This window comes from Melanaphis sacchari, unplaced genomic scaffold (genome assembly GCF_002803265.2).
Source record: "Melanaphis sacchari strain LSU unplaced genomic scaffold, SCAv2.0 Contig32_pilon_pilon, whole genome shotgun sequence".
Taxonomy (NCBI): Eukaryota; Metazoa; Arthropoda; class Insecta; order Hemiptera; family Aphididae; genus Melanaphis; species Melanaphis sacchari.
In genome coordinates this window covers 1,872,975-1,888,518 of record NW_020271199.1, presented here as the reverse complement: position 1 = coordinate 1,888,518, position 15,544 = coordinate 1,872,975, and the positions used below count along the sequence as shown (strand labels likewise).

The following is a 15,544-nucleotide window of genomic DNA, read 5'->3' as shown; positions in this document are numbered from 1 at the left end:
AAAAATAAATATTGAGTTCAAAATAATTTTAAAATAGTTACCACTGAATACTGTTTGTTTATGATAATTCTATGTTATTATGCGGTGAAAATCCTTACTCAAAAGCGACTACTTTAATTTTAGTTCACACTGTATGGAAACGAAAACTGCGAACGACGTCTAAAATAATAAACGATCATAATGGGAATTTTTTAAGGGGTAAGCGTTGGTAGTTTTGTTTTATAATTATGGTTTCTAATGGAATATATAATTGGCCGTTAAAATATTTTCGACACCAAACTGAGCGCGCTTAATTTGCATTTATCTTTGGAGTTTAGAATTTGGCGAAACAAAAATTTGGTACTTAATCAAGGTTATAGTATACTACATAAATGATTTATTGTATTATGGATGAAATTAAAATACCTGTGGTCGGACTTCTCTACAATACAAATTCTATACGTATTATTTCATATTTGAACTATGTTTACACACCCTGTATGCGATATAACATAATAACTTAATAGTGCACTAATGAGATAATCTTATTGTGTTTAATGTTAACAAAATATAATATATATTATTGTTGAATTAAGTACCTATATCATATGCACATACGTTTTTCGAAGATCGTGTATAAGCTTGATATTGTAAAACGAGGGAAACAAGGAGTTTGAAGACCAAAATTTGAAGAAAAAAAAAAACTATCATTACTTTATCGTGAGTATAGAAAATAACAATTAACCAAAGAAAAAAAAAACTACCAATATTTAAATGGGCATGCTATATTATTATTGATACATCGCATGTACAGTGTACACGTTATGTTTTGTCAAATTTCACAGGTCGTGTGTGTAATGTGTATATGAAAGAAAGCATGACTTGTAGATGACGGTGCCTTTGACATTTTATATTATTATTATTATTATTATTATTATTTTTATTACCGAATACGTATTATACCATTTATACCGCGGTTTAATGTTGTTTATTATACTTAATAATATTAAAGTGTTGTAACAGAATCGTACTATTTATTTTAAATGTATTAACAGAAGTTACTACCCAATAATAATAATAATAATAATAATAATAATGATAATAATAATAAAATTATACGTTTGTGTGTGTGCGAGTTTACAGATTGAGTTTCGCGGTCGTCACGTCCGATTTGTAGGGCTGGAACAGTTTGTTTTTGGAGTACTCTTTGTGGTAGACGTGCTTGTGGACGGCCAACGAGCATTCGGCCGACTGTATGACGTCTTTGCCGGTTTCCGGTCCGCCGGAAGTCATGAAAAACAGCTGTGGCGGCAAGCGGTCAACGGCGGCCGGCGGTTGCGGCGGCGGCGTAGACTCGTCCATCGCACCGTTACTGTTGACCGACTTGCCGGAAGTGGTCAGCACGCAGTCGACTATGCCACACTTGCAGCTCGTGCCGGAAAAATCGGCGGCGTCCGCGGCCGACGAGGACGACGACGACGACGTCGCGGCCGCCGCGTTGGTCGTCTTGTTGTTGTCCACCATCGTCACGGCGGTGGCCGTCGGCGTTTTGTGTTCGATCGCCGTTGCAATGTGGCCGTCAAAGGCGGCCGCGTGACTGTTACCGTTGCTGGACGACTCGGCCGGCGAGGCGTCGGCGGCCGCGGATAAGGCAGCGACTTCCGCCGTAGCCGACGTGAACTGATGGTGATGGTGATGGTGGTGATGGTGGCCCACGAACGGCCCGAACGGCTTCTTAATCATCTGTTGAAGCGACTGGGTGGGCGGTGCCGGGGGCGGTGGAGGCACTGGACCGACGTAGTGCTGAGGCTGGAACTTACCGTACTCGCCACCGCCGCCGCCGCCCGGGCCGTGGAAATACGAAGGCCCCGCCGCCGCGGCCGCCGCTGCCGCCGAGTATTGGTAAGCGTTGGCGATGGCCGCTATGTCGGGCAGCGTGCCGTTAGCGTGCGCGCTGGCCGCGGCCGCCTGGAGCACCGTGGCCGCAAACGTCGGGTCCGTGTACACGGCGTACGGCCACGCCATGGCGATCCTCTGTCGTTTGTCCTTCATCCGCCGGTTTTGGAACCACACCTGAAATCATTAACCGGAAATACGCTGTTGACTTGTGGTAGTTAAACATCGGCAACCGGTCTGCAGTGCTAGGTATATGCGTGTAAAATGCGTATTGTCGAATAATAACAACACTGCAGTGGCTGACCGACGCCAAGTAAAATATTATAACGTCGATTAAAATCAATGGTAAAACATGCTAAGTACAGAAATAAACCAAGAAACAGAGAAAATATAAACAATGTTTAACTACCGTTAACATAGATAATATGATATTTCTATTATAATATTTGGACAACAATATTAATGGGAAGAGCACGTTACACATACAATAATAATTATTATTAATGATAAAAATTACTATAAATAACATTGTGTACCTTCTTCAACATTTACTTAAAACCAAACTTTAAATCCGAGTTCTATAACAACGTTATCCTGGTAACCCGTGATGTTCAAAATTTATCTAATTTTGTTATCGAGTAAGTTACGATATAGTACTAAGTATAGAATATGGAAACTTAGGGTAGTGCATAATGTTAAAATAATCACTGGCAATGCAAATATATATAATATGTTATATATTTTACTGCCATAAAAATTATATTACTATAATATCCCGGTTAAGACAAAGTTTGATCAAAAGTGTAGAAATTGGAAAAAATATAAATATACTCACTGAACATAAAATTATTGCATCAGTTATTATATTTATACAGAATATTACAAAAAATATTAAATTTGTCAAAATATTTTTTTTAAATTACAAAACTATTAGCATCGGGGGATAGATAAATAGAAATTGAAGGGAAAAAAAAATAAGGACTTTTTTATTAAATATAATATCAAAACAATTTTGAAATGTAACATCAACTGTCTACCTACATTTTTAGACGGAGCTGAAAGAGTTGTATTTAAAGTTAACGGTGAACGTACTCGTATAATTAAAATGAAGTTGTATTAGTTCCAAACTTGCATTTAAGAGAAAAGTATACAACATTTTTTAAGAGGATAAAAATAAATGAAAATTTGTTAACTATAATCAATCGTCTGATATCGATAGAATGATTTAATCAATGTGCTGTGACAATATCGTTACAGCACTAAGATCTAAAATTTGTTTTTAACAAATACAATAATTAATCTGATATCGGTAATATGATATCTGTAAAAGATATGATTTAAATTTAAATTTTCCGTCAAAGTGAAATTGGTTAGTGAAGGTTTTTTCAATAAAAATAAAAATAGATACAGATGGATGGTAGATATTAAAAAATAAGTTTGTCAAACGTGGAAATTATGAATTATGAGTGCTAAGACGACTCATTAAAAGTTACGCTATCAATATAAATAACCGATTTTTTCTTTCGGTAAAATCTACATAACTATATTTATTTTAATTTTCAAATAATATACAGTTGTAGTGTGATAATATTATTGTCACAGATTTATATCTGTTAATATGCCTATATCCTATATATATATATATATATGTCTCACAAGTTAGACCAATGTATAAGTACTATCTAATCCAGCAATCATGTGCTGAAAATATCAGTATAAAGGTAAATTACATACCTTTATCGTCGATTCGGGAAGATTTAATTCGGTGGCAAGTTCACATCTTCTAGGTCGGGACACGTAATTTTCTTTGTAAAATTCTTTTTCTAATCGAAGCAACTGTTCTCTTGTGAACGCTGTTCTATACCTTCTTATTGTTTGATCTGTCGTACCATCTAATCATTGATTATTATTTATTAGTAAATTTGAAAAAAATTTAAATAAATATTATACATATTTAATAGGTATATCATAATTGATAGTAATCAGAATTTTTGATTAGACGATATAGAATTATACTGATGTCTAATGTATACATATAATTCAACAATTGTATTTTTTTTTACACCTACCGGAAATATTTAGCTCGACTAAGATGTTATCATGAACGCTTATTTTGAAACACATTTTTCCGCCGTTGGCGCTCAATGTTCATTTTTTTTTTTTTTATGCTCTTCAATGATAAAATCATTGTTTGTTACGTTGGCATTAGCATATTTTGTTAACATAAACTATTTGAAAAAGTTTTTAATCCACTTTGTATTTTGATAAGATTCCTAAACTTTGTGAGTGTAAAAATGAACATGCCGGTGCCATACTTTTAAGCGCACCGGCTCTATGTAGAAAATACTGAGAAAAATACACGAACATTTTTATATTCATACTTTATTATGACTTTTGCCAAGTTTGTTAAATCTCAAATTTAACACCGGCATCAGCGCATTTTTTGATTTATAAAAAATGTACCAAATTATTTAGAAAATGTTCTAGATTTTGATAAAGAAATTTAAGATTTAACACACCTTTAGAGGAGGTTTTAAATTGTCATCAGTTTTAGTGCATTTAAGTTGGTATCGACATGTTTGTTTATTGATTTTCTATGTTTTTAAGAAAAATAGGAAAATGCATCTAAATTATTTGTCACAGTTTTTTTTTTTAATTGAACAATTTTCTGGAGCTAACGTCAAATGGAAGATCTTTCTCATATGGAGTCATAGAATAATTTTTAAAATTTTATAACAAAAAAATCGGGCAAATTTGTCTGAAAGATGCGACATCAATTGTTTAGCAAAATTATCCGTACGAATATGCTCATCTTCATGTATTATAATAATTGCATTTTATGCGTTATGTTATCGATACACTCAAAATGATAGCACCGGCATGTTTGTCTGTAAATTTGCAAAGTTTAGTGATCCTGGTAAAATCTATTAAATTGTTGATGATAGAAATTAAAAGAATTTTCATGATGGTGGAATGTGCTGGGTTTAACTGACATATTATATAAATTCACGATCACACGGCGTTTAAGATAGGCTATTTAGTTTCACAGTGGACAAGAATAATTTTTCAGGTATCTAAAAGGGTAAAATGTTTGGAAAATAAACATATCGACTTAATTGAAAATTATCATGGAAATTGATTGTAGAATAATATAAAAAACATAGACATATTTTAAAATTTAATTGAAGTTCACATTGTTTTTAGAGCGCACTGAATATAAACCAAAAATTTTTATATCAAATGTTTTTTTTTTTTGCTTATTACATAGAATCTTTTTTAGTAAATAACTTATAAATACAATTAAATTAATTTCCATAGAGATTTAATTATATAACGGTTTTAAATCTGGTTTAACAATACTATCTAAAATTACTTACACAAAATAATTCACAAAATGTATTTATGTACAATTAATAAATGTAAGTGATATACATACGCGAAATTGAAATAAAAATATAATACACACTCTATTAGATTATCACAAGATGAATAGCAATTACATAGAACTTCCAGATTTAAATATCTAGCCGATTACAATAAAGCTTGGTTGTTCGAATAACAAACAGGCATATTTAAATTATTGATATGATGAATTTCAAATTAAGCGTCACTTGTAACATTTAAAAATGTACTGTACTCATTAAAAAATGATAAGATTTAAAACACGTATCGTTATCGGTTTTTAAAATTCAACTTTTTTCAATTTTATCTATTACATGACATGCACTTACCTTTGTTCTGTTCAGAGTTTGGTCTGTTGTCCAATCTCAAATTATAATTTTGTAAGTCATTTTCTAATTTTGGCAATGGCAGTTTAGTAAACATTAAACTGTTTTGACGATCTAAGACTTCCTGATCGGACGACGTTTGATTTGAACTGTTTGATCTTGATAAACAAGGATACGTTGAGTTGTGCATTTCTCAATCAAAAGTTGTACAATTTGTTTAAAAACCATTACAGTCTTAATACAGCCTAAAATGTAAGAAAAACCAACGATGTACTATTAATTATTTTTTATTAGTGCCAGAAAATTGAGTAAAAGATGTATGAATAATATTTTACTTCAGATTATTTACTCACATTATTTTTTAAAATACAGCAAACATAAGAGTTTGATAAAAACTAATATTTCTCAATATTATTTAAATCTAAATTTGAAACACTTTGAACACAATCAGCGTTTCTCAACTATTGTGTAAGCTAAGATGAACATATTATTGTTACCTGTTCCAGAAAAAATATCCTGTGTTCTGGAGTACATGGTATTGTTACTTTATTATTATAATAATTTATAAGAATGATCTAAGAATTTAGCAAAGCCATAAAAGTCAGAATATTATTTTTTATTAATCTGTGTTTATGAAATGATTGTGAATTTGACAATGATTTTTTTTTTTTTTCTATAATTTAGTTAGTTTGGGTAGTTTTATTTTTCATATTACATTATAAAATTATTTTAAATTTCACAATACAAAAATTAGGTAGTAAAATTTAAACTAGACAACCATGTTAAGTTATATACTTTTGATTGTTTTTATGTAATTACGATTTTCCATAAGCTTATATATTAAACATTTAAATTATTAATATTAAGTCACTACTATCATATGTTAATAAGTCATTATTTTATTCACGGTTTTGTGTAACAAAATGTTGTGTATTTTATAACAATTTATCCTGAAAATACCACATTGCACATTATAATATTATTATATCTGAGCATAATAAAAATATTCCGTACAACTATAGTTAAGAAAATATTTTCTATTTATAAATTTTTGTATAGTGTCAATACTTACATACAATTTGGACTATAAATTCGTTTGTAAAAATAATATTTTTCTGAATATTTGCTGACATTTTTTCACAAAATTATAGACAATAGAAACATATTTCAAGGTAGAACTTAGTTATTTGATTTATATTATACAGAATGTCAGGTATGTCACCTGAATGATAAACCGAATAACAACAGTATAATAAAATACTTTAATGAGTTTATAAATGTCTAGTTTGGTGGTAAAATGACGATATTCAACAATGAACTTCATGATAACGAATATTCAAAATGAAAAAAACGCTAAGTATAGATAAATAATCATTTTAAATATCATGAATTTATAAAATTATAAAATTAATATTTTTTGAATACTAACAAACGTTATAAAGTTTTCGATAAATTTAACTACTTAAAGTTACACACGTTTGACCATAAATTTAAAATATAATTACAAAAAGTCTTGAGTATTTTAAAGGGCAAATGTAAATATCGAACGAGCATATTTTTAATACCTAATTAAAAATGTAATACATATTTAGTGATTGATTGTTTGATTTAACGTACTGCACTTTATTTTTTTGTTAATGTTTTAATTTTATAAGTTTAGAAATAAGTTATACTCTGTATTATCAACTATAATTATTTGTTATTAATATACCTAATGCATTATGCATAGTATTTAAAAAGGTTAAATATTATTATTTGTAAACTTGTACACAATTGCTTTGAATATTTTAAGTAAATGTGCACAAAGTGGTTGTAACCCAAATTGGGTGCAGTATATAAACTAAAGCTGGTAATTTGTATGTAATGTATTAAATAGTTAATTAGCTTTAGCTATAATATATAAATATATAAAAGACTAAAAAAACTGTGTTTGCGAAATAATAAACATAGGTTGTGACTTAAGCATATATTTTATTTTAGATTTGTACAATACCTATATTACAGAATGAATCTAGGTTGAATATTAACAGTAATTTATTATTATCTATACATTACATATCATACGCCTTCAAAATATGACATAAAAGTGGCATTCATTAATTTTAAGTAGAAAATTTAGAATAATAACCGATAATTCGTTCATATTTTATAAAGTATACGAGTATATTATTTTATAATAACGAATATGGATAAAACTTGTTTAAAATTTATAATATTTAGTCGATGAATAAGTTTTTTATCAAGAGTAAAAGATTTTTCACTAACAAGAAATTAAATGAGAAAGTCATAGCTTGGATTGAATTGCTCACTCTGTCACCTTGTCATTTTTGGTTAATTTTTTTTTTAATTACATATACTACAAAAATATAAATACCATTACTTGAATATTATAGTATAAATTTTACTTACAAACAATTACAAGTGCATAATTATTTTAATTGTTAATTTACAATTATTTGAAATTTATGCGATATACATTATACTATAGTACAATTAATTTAATTTTTTAAAAACGTTATAAAACAAACGATGAAATTTTTTTATTTCAATCATCTCTGCAATATTTTCTTTATTTTGACTTTTATTCATACATATCAAATTAATGAAAATTTATATACATACGATCAATATTGTTATTATATTTGAAATAAATATAATTATATTCGTTTATATTTTATTTTTAATGATTTAAACAATTTATTTTAGTACTTAATGGACTATTGTTTTGATACATTTGTATTACTATTTTTCAAGTAAAAATGTCCAGTTATTTCTCTAATTTTATTGTTTATTTTATTACACTATTTATGTATCATTTAAGTACTTAACTATTGGAGATGTTTATATAGATATGATTGAAACCCATTCACATACATAAAGGGCTAAGATACTTTATCGTATACTTATCTATGACTAAAGTTAAAATGTTGTTAAAATAAGAGAATAGGGATAATGTAGAATACATTGTAATTAAAGGGATCATGATTGAAACATATAATTTTTCTTATAATAACATGATTATTTGGTGGAATAAAATAGTAGACTAAATATTATTATAAGTTCAGAGTTTTTAACAAAGTTATAATTGTGTAATGTGTTTATAAAAATGTAATATGATGTATTCATTCATTTTTATTTTTAAATATTTAAATTAATGTAAGTAATTTTAACATAGAATACATCAGAACAACCAATTATATTAACATATTAATACATTTTTGATAAAATATATTTTCATTTACTAAGAAAAGTAATTTTGAACTCAGATAATTGCCCTTTATAATTCAATTTTAGTAATGAAATGTACGTCTTATTCTGATCCACGCGTTTTACAAATTATTAGATAATGATTGAAGTTGGATGTATATATAATTTAAATATTTATATTAATCCAAAATAAAAAAAAACAAATTAATTCCTATTTATTTTTCAAAATTATTGTTTTTGTGCGGGGACCTGAGAAGAAAATACTTGATTAGTTTTTATGATTAAATATTAAACTTCTACGATGTACGTACTTATATAACATTAATACTTATGAAATAAAATAAATATGGCTTTAAAATGATTTAAAATATGTACTGACAATGATAATAATGCGGGATGATTAAGCCAGTTAAATTTGTTAAAAAAAGAACATATATTACAAAGTTGTATGTAAAAAAAAAATGTATAGTAAGTACGATTAATTTTATCTAAAATAAAAGTAATTTTCAATTATTATTTTATAATATAATTTACTTTATTTACTTATCTATGAAATACATAATTTTCTGTCAAATATTTTTATTATAATAGAACAATAGAAAAGTAATTAGTTTGTAAGTCTTATATAAGATTAAACTTTTTAGAATAATAATTAAAAACATAAATCCTGTTGAAAATGTATTGTACACGTCATACAATATACATCACATACGTTATCTACAAAATTAGATATAAATTCTAAACATAATAAATAATAATATACTCTATATCTCTATATAGTGTATGAAAAAACGTTTTATTATTAATATGGTTGTTTTTAGGATTTATATTTTATCATTAAGGCACATATAAAAAAGTACTAAAATTTGATAAAAACGCATATGATATTATATGTTAAGTAAACCGTAAAAATGTAATAAATAAAAATATGATATATAACAATGGTTTATAACAATAATAAGATATACTTATAATAAACTGATTAAACTCTAATGATAATTTTCTGAAATTATTTTAATAATTTGGATGGTAAAATAATTAGTAGGAATTAATACTTATGTCAAATATATGTTATAAATTTATTTTTATTTCTAGCTCAAGCTCAAGTTGAAATATTTATTATTAAGTATAGGAAGATAAATTAAAGTAAATTTATTTCTATAATTCAATATCGTCAATAAATATTATTTTGATACTTAAAGTAACACATTTCATGAAAATACAATATTTCAACATATTATGACAAATATTTAAAAATTTCATGATTGCACTGCAGATAATCACACTTATTTTCCACTTTAAATAGTTACGCCGTTAGTCATCCATCGGGTCTTTTTACATTATCCGCAATAGAAAAATCCAACGGCATTTAAATTCAATAAATTCATCAGTATTTATAATAAAAAAAAAAAAAAAAAAAAAAATCGCTTGCTCAAAATTATTTTGTTTTTTTAGTAACAGTCATCAATTAATATTTATAAAATACAAATTACAATTGTATTGTATCTATTCCTCTAACCATATATAATTGTAGATAAGAATCATAATATTCTGGCTATTCGTTGTAATAGTATTTAATAATATAGACTATAGTTATTTATTTAATGATAAGATTCTAAAAGAAAACTTGAGATTTATTAACAAAAAATATTATATCCATACTGGTAGGTTAGATACCTACATCCAGTTCGAACCATACATTTTTTATATCAATTCATGTAAAATTTTGAATCAAGAAAAATAATCAAATCAGTATAATATGTATTGTACATGGTATATATCATTTCTGTTCTTGAGACTACATGACATTAATTTTCAATAAATAAATAAATATATACACAAACTGTATGTATAACTACCTATGTTTCTAATAATATGTATGATTTATCTGTTTATGTATTTATTAGATAAACTGATCACAAGTGATGGAATAGTTGGTTATACATCAGTTACCTATCGGGCTTAAACATATAAATATAAAGTTACCTAGAGAGTTTTTTTCTCTCAGCCGTATACGAGCCATAGTGGATGCAATAATTTATTCATTGAAGGATCGGAGAATCTACTGCATTTCTTGCATATTATATTATCTAATCACATATAGGTAGGAGTATATTATTAGAATCGTCTTTTTAGTACGACTACTCTCTATACTATTACCACCGTATATTTTATGCTATACCTACCGGTGGTAGGTATATTATCTTGAAATTATTATATAAATTTGTTTATATTATTTTGAGTGATATAATTTGTATAATACTTATCTATAAAAATAGAATTAGATTTTCATTTTTAAATTAATGTATAAATAAAGATTCAAAATTTAAGCATAGATATTAACATTAAACATAATAATATATAAAATATGATTATTTTCATGGTGAATAATGACGATTTAATTTTTTTTACCCATTTAACAACTACATTAACTCATAAGAAATAATCAAATGGAAATTGAATAGAATTTAAGTTAAAAATACAGTAGGTACCTATATATTCATTTCAAGAAAATTTTTAAAAGAAAATAAAGTATTGTAATAACATTAGTTGTTTATAATAGGATCTTATTTATTTTTAGATAAACTAATCGCATTAATTATTGATTTTAGATAAGTATATAGTACCGTAGACTATAGCGTTAAAATATAGATATAAATATATATATATATATAAGCAATTTTATTTATTAAATAGATACTAAATTACTAAATTGTCAATTAAATATGTTCAAGATTTTTATGATGTTTAATTGACAAATTGATTTTTATGACAAGAATGACTAATTAGCAAGGTACTCAATATTGAACGTAATAGCACATAGTATAGTTATTAAATAATAGGTATACCTAATATAAAGATGTAAGATTTCGTTATAGTTACGTAGGTACTCTATTTTATATAAATATATATATAATTATAAACATTAATATTTACTATTAAATAATAAACGGATTTTAAAGTATAAAATATTTTATTGTATTAGATATTTGTTCATTCTGCGTTAGATAATATATTACGTTATTCTACTAAGATATTATAATTTATTATTTATACAATATATTATCATTTATTGCTAATTTGTTTAATTGTCTAATTGTTTCCATGATATGAACAAATTTCAATTAATTCGGTATTAAAAAATAAATAAAAACAATACGCAAAAAAATTTACTTGTAATATTATGTTGAGATGCTTCCGTAAACTATATCTAAGCAACTAATTAAATGATATACATTAAATTAATGCTTACTTATTTTATAATAATAAATTAAAATGTAAATATAAGAATCTAGTTATTAGAATAAGGGATAAAATATATTTAACTAATGAGTACCCCAAAGTTGATTCATTTTCATTTTAGTTACCTACACCGATTTATTGTAACTAAAATTTCGAGAGGTAGTCATTGTGTAAATATTTTACACATAGAACTTAAGTTTTTGTTCAATTATAATAAAAATCAAAAATAAATTAGTGGGGATTATTTTATAAAACAAAAATAAGTATTAGTTATTAGTTATTTTAATATTTATATTAGATATACTCATTATAATGCTTATATGTAGAGATAGGAATTTTATGATTTTACATATTTATTTCTATTGTATGCAGTCAAACGGAAGTAAGATATCATTAGAATTCATGAAACATAAAATTCGTATTATGAAAAAATTTATTTTGCATAAAAAGTATATCTTAGTAGTTAGTAAATATTCAACGTGTTAAAAAACATTTCAGAATATTTTTATTTTTGATGATTTTATTATCGTAATTTCGGCAAATGAACATATCTCACGTATATCAGAATTTGGATAATATTGATCACTAAATACAATATTCACTATACGAATTATTTTTATATCCTTCTGGATTCTAATAAAAATTAATCACCAGGTATTTTTCATCGAGAGCAACAGTACATCGATTATTTCGTTAGCTGTCAATCGTTTGTCACGGTGCGTGTTGATATTTGAATCTTACGATATATTATTGATTAAATATTGTTTTTCCCTTCATATTACTATTACATACAAATATGCCCCAAAACTATATTTTTTTAAAATAAATTGAAAGATTATTTTACATTTTAAACAACATAAAAACATATTTTAAGGATTTTAAGAGAGTAAATTCGACCTCTACTTATATGTATTTAATTAATAAAATAAATATTTCGATTAGAAAATTGTATTTTATATTTTTATATAATTATCAGATATATGTATAGTATAAGTAAGTAGATAGTTTTTTTTTATACGACTTTTCAATGTTTTGTTTATTTTTAAAACATTTTAACTATGATTGTTTATTTACTTATTATTGACTCTTATAAAAATATAATATGTATTTAGATGTAATATAACCATGTTAAAAGTTAATTTAAAAAAAAGTGTTATTGATATAATATCATCTGCAATTATAATAATTACTTGTCCTATACATCAAATTAATATTATATTGACAATCCGTGCACTTCTTTAATGTAAAATAATTCAAAATTCGTTTTTTTATTGTTTGTCTTTAAAATTTGATATATAGCTATAACATATAGAAAGTATAAACTAAAAATATTTAAATTTCATTTTAATTTGATTCTGATTATAAAGCTCTCTAAACTTAAATTATTTTTTCTGGTTTTTTGAATGATAGAATTATAGATAATATTATTTTTCTTGATTTAAAATACAAATCAACTTTTATTATTATTAATAGTGTTCAAATAACCCAAATCAAAATAGAATGATAATAAACTACATATATTAGTAAATTAATTGATCGTATAAAATGTTTATGGAGGTATCTGCTATAAGCTTATATTATAAGACTAAAAAAAATGAAATGTATATTAAAACAAAACAATCATAATATATCATAATATGCCTTATATCAATTTATAAGTAGGTATAAGTCTAGTGGTATTTTATTTAATAATCTAACGATTAGAGATTATGTTCTCGTCAACAAAATATCTAGACAGAATATAGAAATTTTAAATCGACCGAAAATATCATAACTAGACTCAGTTAAAACAACGCTTGCAAGTGTTTGATATCGAAACTTTAAGTTTTCTTTCATTTAATCGAAAACATTCAACGGTCGCCAGTAAGTTTTCGTTTAAAAAGGCCACTACGAATAATGCGAAAAAAAAATGTTGAGTGTTCCTATTGCTCAGACGGAATAACCATCTTTTCGTATATTATACGGCTAGATATGTACTTAGACCAGTGCTTAAAAATAAATACCTTCAGCATAATGTTATCGTGTCCGGATAAAAATCACTGGAAATCGACAGAACTTAGCCGGTAGATATAATAAATATTACAATCGACGCGCAAACACCCGCCACTAAGACTTATCGCAAAAAGCGTTTGTTTTTTGACACCCGAAAGAGCATCGTCGCGCAACGTGCAACGGGCCTCGACCCGTAAAACACGCGACCACGGTTCATGGTTCGACCGGGTGGGTAACCTATAGGACGGTTCCGGTGCGCGATATCGCACATACTCACCTCAAAATCGGCGACTGGACAGCGGCGATGGCGGCGGCGGTGGATGGGTTTCGTGACGTCCGATCGAGACGACGACGACAAAAGCAGCGTTGTGGAGGATATCGATGACCGGCGACGGCGTTTACAAGACTGCGGGGCTGCTAGTGCACCGATCGCGTTGTCGAGCGTGTCGCGTGTATGTGCGGACTGTCGCGTGTGTGCGCGCGTTTGGATTCGCGTGGATGGCAAAAAGATCGGTCGTGACGCGTGTCGGAGAAACGATCGGCTGCTGTACCGGAGGCGGCGGAACAAAGCGGCAGATAGGCCGACGGTAGGCGCGGCGCGCGAAGGGGCGGATGACAGGAGACGACGGGGTTACGGTAAGCGCGGCAGTCCGTGGGCGGGGGACGGAGGAGAGTATAAATCGGTTTTTAATATTGAACGTCCTTTCCGGTTTGGCTGACGACGATATATCTGGTCCGACTGTCTGTCCCGTCTCACTTTCTCACCCCTTCTCCCTCTCTCTTCGTCTCTCCCCGTTTATCACCCCCTCTCGTTTTCGCCCACTCTCTAACTCTCCGCCCCTGCTCGATTTCTCTGTCGTCGACCCTTCGCGCGTGCGCTCGTGTATCTCTGTCCACACATAAAACGTTTCCCATGTATGCGTGTATAAAGCGGCGGCGGCGCGCGCGAACGCGTTATAATAAGGTATATTATCTCGTTGTGAGATGAGACTCATGGGCCCCTCGAGGATACCGTCTCCCCGTCATCCCTTCGTCCGCACCGAAGAGTCGTGGCAGTGGCGGCTGTGGCGTTCATCCCTCTTGGCGATTGGTCTACTCCCATTTTGGCTGTGCGCACACGCCCTCCCCCTCATCCGGCTAGCATATGTACGCACGCGAAATTGATTTCCTCTGCGACTATACGATTATATGACGCCCGTCCACCCGTTCTCGGAACGTCCCCGTGTTTAGGGGTGTAGGGAACCATATATCGAGTGGAAGGGCGTGACTACCGGTGGCCGGGGTGTGTTGCGTGCGCGCGCGCGCCCACCCGCATTCTGGCCGGCGCATATTCACCCCGTCGACTCGTGTATCATCCCTCCGCCGCGCGCGCGCGTCGTCGAAGTCGTCGTTATATCCACGCGCGACGACGGCAGGGCGCAAACTAATAGCAAAGATATTAAGGATTTAACGGCGTGAATAATGGTTGTCGTTTAGATTGTTTTCATGAGTATTTCATT

At 28.8% G+C, this 15,544-nt stretch overlaps 1 protein-coding gene across 1 annotated transcript; it reads right to left on the bottom strand.

Annotated features, from left to right (window-relative positions):
• Window positions 1-1,069: 1,069 nt before the first annotated feature.
• On the bottom strand, window positions 1,070-14,459 carry LOC112596581 (homeobox protein Hox-A3). Its single transcript, XM_025342341.1, has 4 exons — window positions 14,323-14,459; window positions 5,607-5,848; window positions 3,610-3,767; window positions 1,070-2,052 (listed from the first exon to the last, which is right to left on the bottom strand). Exons 2-4 carry the CDS (start codon window positions 5,791-5,793, stop codon window positions 1,117-1,119), a joined length of 1,281 nt encoding a protein of 426 aa, XP_025198126.1. The 5' UTR covers window positions 5,794-5,848; window positions 14,323-14,459; the 3' UTR covers window positions 1,070-1,116.
• Window positions 14,460-15,544: the final 1,085 nt, after the last annotated feature.

Coding starts and splice junctions, on each gene's coding strand:
- LOC112596581 (XM_025342341.1), bottom strand. CDS start 5,793: ATGCACAACTCAACGTATCCTTGTTTATCAAGATCAAACAGTTCAAAT. Junction 3,768..5,606: donor AAACTCTGAACAGAACAAAG/GTAAGTGCATGT, acceptor ATCAATGATTAG/ATGGTACGACAGATCAAACA. Junction 2,053..3,609: donor TTCCCGAATCGACGATAAAG/GTATGTAATTTA, acceptor TAATGATTTCAG/GTGTGGTTCCAAAACCGGCG.